Genomic DNA, 4,416 nt, shown 5'->3' on the forward strand with positions numbered 1-4,416 from the left:
TACCATGGTTCACGGTTACGAAGATGCAAACCGTCAGAAAGGACTTTTCAGGCTTATCTGCTTCCTGAGCACTCCACTTACATACTCCTGTTATCCAAATACGTCATTGCCCCTGGCGGCGTGGCTCTGGTCCTCCCGAGACAGATCTGGCTACTGCTCTAGCCTCTGCCCCCAGTGATGCCACCTAGAGGATAAATGCCAAGGATTGTGCTTGGGCTTTTCTGCAGTAAAGACATATCACAGCATATATCATAATGATGGGGGAACTTAAAAAAACACACAAAGCCAACAGCTTAGAATCTGAGAGGTTTCTCATAATGTTAAAAACCATTTTAAATAAAGTCACATTTTTAGTAAAACTTATGCATCCTTCCTTGAAACAGAAACACTTAAAATTAAAACATAATTTTAAAAAACTCATGAGCCCTGGCATGAGTGCGCTGGGAGCTAGCTACTTCCTCCTCTGAAGGCTGTGGAGGCTGCATGGCTGTGTCCGTCCTTGGTCCCGATGCCCAGGAGGATTCCTGTCACATCAAACAGGAAACTTTCATTATTTTACTCCTCTTCTGGGGAAAGAAGCTGGGGGCGGAGGCCTGGAAAAGCACTGAGTGTTGAGTTTCTTCACCAACTCAAAGCAATGACTCTTGGGCTATCAATCATCGTAGTAATAATCCAACTTAGTGAACACAGTTTTGCAGCCTTTATCAGAGAAAACTCTCTCCTCTTTGGGGAAAAATGTCATCTCCTCAGCCACTCTGCTCACAATGTCCTCATCGACCTCATAGCCCCGGGACTGCATTTCCACACGGATGCACATTTTCAGGTGTTTGTACTCCAGGGGGAGGAAGGGAACAAAATAATCAATGAGATTCCGGTCAATTAAGCTGCTATGCCAGAAGCCACCTGGGAAAAAGAAAACAGGTGCTGTTTATCGCACCCATCCACCCAACCAACACACACCTCCTGGGTCCAGGGCCGCGCTGGGTGCTGGAGGTGGAGCCCTGCACCCTGCCCTCGGGGAGCTCCTGATCCAGCGAGTGAGGCAGATGATAACCAGTGAGCTCACTGATAAACGTCTGTAAGTTGTGATACTTCTGTGACGGCAAAGAGCAGAGGACATGACAGTGGAAAGCGACACCTTCTTCATACTGTGGCTAGGGGAGGCCTCTCAAGGTGTGACTTAGGGGTAGAGTTAGGAGAGAGTGTGCCTGGGGCTGGGGGAACGGGCAGAGAAGCAGAGTGGGAAGGAAGCGGATTCACAGGGGCAGAGTTTCAGAGAAAGCCAAGGGCGAGGGGAGCTCCCAGGGGACGGCTCTCCCAGCCACTCCCTTCCTTGCGGGAACGTTCCACTCACTAGAGTTTCAGCAGCTGGGAAGAACCACAGGACAGAAACCTACTGCTGCTACCAGTGTGTCTAGGCCATGCCAAGGGGAGCTCCCAGGGGACGGCTCTCCCAGCCACTCCCTTCCTTGCGGGAACGTTCCACTCAGTAGAGTTTCAGCAGCTGGGAAGAACCACAGGACAGAAACCTACTGCTGCTACCAGTGTGTCTAGGCCATGCCGAGCAGCCCATGGGGCCCCAAACTAGAATCCTCGAGGGCACTCGCGTGGGAGGACAATGGGATGACACGCCATAAGGGCATCGCCTTGGCCATGTGTTCTTACCCCCTGGTGAGGACTGGCTCTGCACCTGCCCAACCCACCCCTCCCAGGTTCCTGGAACTCTTGACCCAGGACATGCTCCCTCCTCTGGGATGACACAGCACCCGCTGGATCACCCATAAGCCCACGAGTTTTCTTCAGGTGAATGTTTCCTGCCTGCTTTGCCATTTAATTCCTGTGACTTGGCTTCCTAACACAAGCTCCTTAAATAATGGGGTTTATACTTTTCATTCCCACACAACTGATGCTCAATAAATGTTGAATTGATTGGGTAGGGGTGGAGTTTGTGACCGTGGAAAAGAACAAAACCAACCACTGACCAGTAACAAGTGGGGCAGATCCCACTTCTCACAAGCTCACTGGGACAGCTCATTCTTGAAGGCCTGCTCTGTGACAGGCATGCCCTGGGCACTGGGGATACAGCAGAGCCAGACAGACACAGATGCAGCTCTTGTGGGTTTACCGTTCTGTGTGAGGAGACACTCCACAAGCCAGTGAATTAGCAGCATGGGGTAGTGCTGGCGGCGTGAATGCTGCCCAGCAGAACAGGCAGGGAGAGCAGAGGCTAAGCAGTGAGCGTGCTCAGGCACGGCCCAGCTGGGCAGGTGACCTCTGAGCACAGCCTGAAGGACAAGGGCCCAGCCACATAAGACCCGAGAAGCGTGCCAGCAGAACAAGTGCTCTCAGACGGTCTTGTGGCTTTAAAAACCTCTTGTGCCGACTCCCACACTCATACCCTCAGCCTCCCTGGAGCTCCACCGGAACAACCAATCCTCTGTTCACACCCTGTGTGGGGGCCCCAAATGCTCCCTGAATGGGCCCTTCCCCACAGCCCTGCCCACCTGTCCCCCCCGTATATGGCAGGGCCACTCCAAATGCTCAACCCCCTCATTCCTACATATGGCCCTGCAGAAAATCTTATGGTTTCTACCTTCAGAATACATACAGAATCCGACCACGCCTCGCCACCCCACGGCCACCACACTGGTCTCCCTGCCCCCTCCCCCCTTTAGGCTATTCACCAGCAGCCAGGTAAGTCAAACCAAGTCAGCTCATGTCACCGCCTGCTTAAAACCCGCCAGGGGCTCTGTCTTTTACCTGCAATAAAGCCCAAGGCCTTAGTGCGGTCTGCCAGGCCTTCCATGATCTGCTTCCCAGCCCCAAATCTCACCCCGTTTCTCTCATCTGTTCATCCCAGACCAGCCCCAGTGACCCCAAGTCCACGCCCACCTCAGGGCCCTTGTACGTGCTTTTCCCTCTGATGGAATGCTTTTCCCTCAGACATCCATGTGGCTCACTCCCTGGGGTCAGCTCAAATGCCACTCTCACAGGGAGCCTTCCCTGACCACTCAAGAGTACAGCCTAACCTTTCCCATCACCCCCAAACCCTTTCTTGATTTGTCCATTGCGGGGAACAAAGACAAATATGTGTGTGTGTGTGTGTGTGTGTGTCCCCAAACCCTTTCTTGATTTGTCCATTGCGGGGAACAAAGACAAATATGTGTGTGTGTGTGCGCGCGCGCGCGCACGCGCATGTATCTCCCCCCATCTGATACCTGTTCTTTATTTATTATCATGAAGATGTAACTCCATGAAGGCAAGAATTTTTGTTTTGTTCACTGCTGTGTCCCAGTTTCTGGACCAGTGCCTGACACCTAGTAGGTAATAAATATTTGTTAAACAAATGTTCCACCACCTGCCTGAGGCCCAGTCAGTAGGCTGACAAGCCAGGTCTGCGGAACCCCAAGCTTGCGCCCTGGAATCGCTCTGTAACCTCCACAGCGTGGGTTCTAGGCAGCCGGCCTCATCTGCCGCAGCATTTCTCTGTTGTGTATGTTCATGTTTTTTGGCATGCTGAGAAACTGTTCAACATATTACAAAATACTTGCCTTTCCTCGGTAATATTCCATTTGCACAGATTTAAAAAAAAACCCAAACCCCCTACTGTTTCTATCATGAATTTCTTGGCAAGACTGTTTCGAATGAGATCTTTTGTTCCGTCACCTCAAGAACATGAGCAAAGACTGGAACATCCAACCTATGTGAGCTACAGGTGTCAGCCAGTGAGTCAGCCCCCACCATGATGGCTTTCCCCTTCCCAGGGTTCAGGATCCAAGGCCTGCGTGACAGTCCCAGGAGGGGCAGCGAGCTAAAAGTTAAAACCTCAGGTTCTGGAATCAGAGATACCAAACAGATTGCACGGCCCTGGGAATGCTGCTACATCTCTCTGAGCCTCAGTTTCCTCATCTGTAAGATAGGGATGATAACAGTTTCTAACCTACAAGGTCATGGAAACAATTAAATGAAATATGCGGGGGCAGTGTTTCACATAGTGCCTGGTACAGAGTAAGGGCCCAAACACGGTTTGCCTCTTATTCTCAGGTACAGAACTTCAGAGTTGCAGGGCAACGCAGAGAAAAGAAGGGACCTGACAGGTCACCTCCTCCCCTGAGCTGCTCACAGCAATCTGCCTTGTTCAACCACCTGTTTTTCTTCTACAGGAAAATCATTCAGCTGAAGAAAACGGGGAACTAATTTTCATGATCTCAATCAATAATTTCCCTTTAAAACAGCGCTTCTCAAACTTTAGTGTTCGTGAAAGTCACTTGGAGTTTAACACAGATTCCCCTCAGGAATTGTGCCTCAGAAAGGGACTGAGGATCTGCATTTCTTTTTTTTTTTTAAAAAAGATGACCGGTAAGGGGATCTTAACCCTTGACTTGGTGTTGTCAGCACCACGCTCAGCCAGTGAGC

At 50.9% G+C, this 4,416-nt stretch overlaps 1 protein-coding gene across 1 annotated transcript in view; it reads right to left on the minus strand.

Annotated features, from left to right (window-relative positions):
- Positions 1-293: 293 nt before the first annotated feature.
- The window catches only part of TOR1A (torsin family 1, member A (torsin A)), an 8,974-nt gene continuing 4,851 nt past the window's right edge, over positions 294-4,416 (minus strand). Inside the window, exon 5 of the mRNA XM_008578867.1 lies at positions 294-903. Coding sequence (XP_008577089.1) covers positions 653-903 — 251 coding nt within the window. The 3' untranslated portion in view covers positions 294-652. The remainder of the gene's footprint in view (positions 904-4,416) is intronic.

This window comes from Galeopterus variegatus, unplaced genomic scaffold, assembly GCF_000696425.1.
Source record: "Galeopterus variegatus unplaced genomic scaffold, G_variegatus-3.0.2 Scaffold1777, whole genome shotgun sequence".
Lineage (NCBI taxonomy): Eukaryota > Metazoa > Chordata > Mammalia > Dermoptera > Cynocephalidae > Galeopterus > Galeopterus variegatus.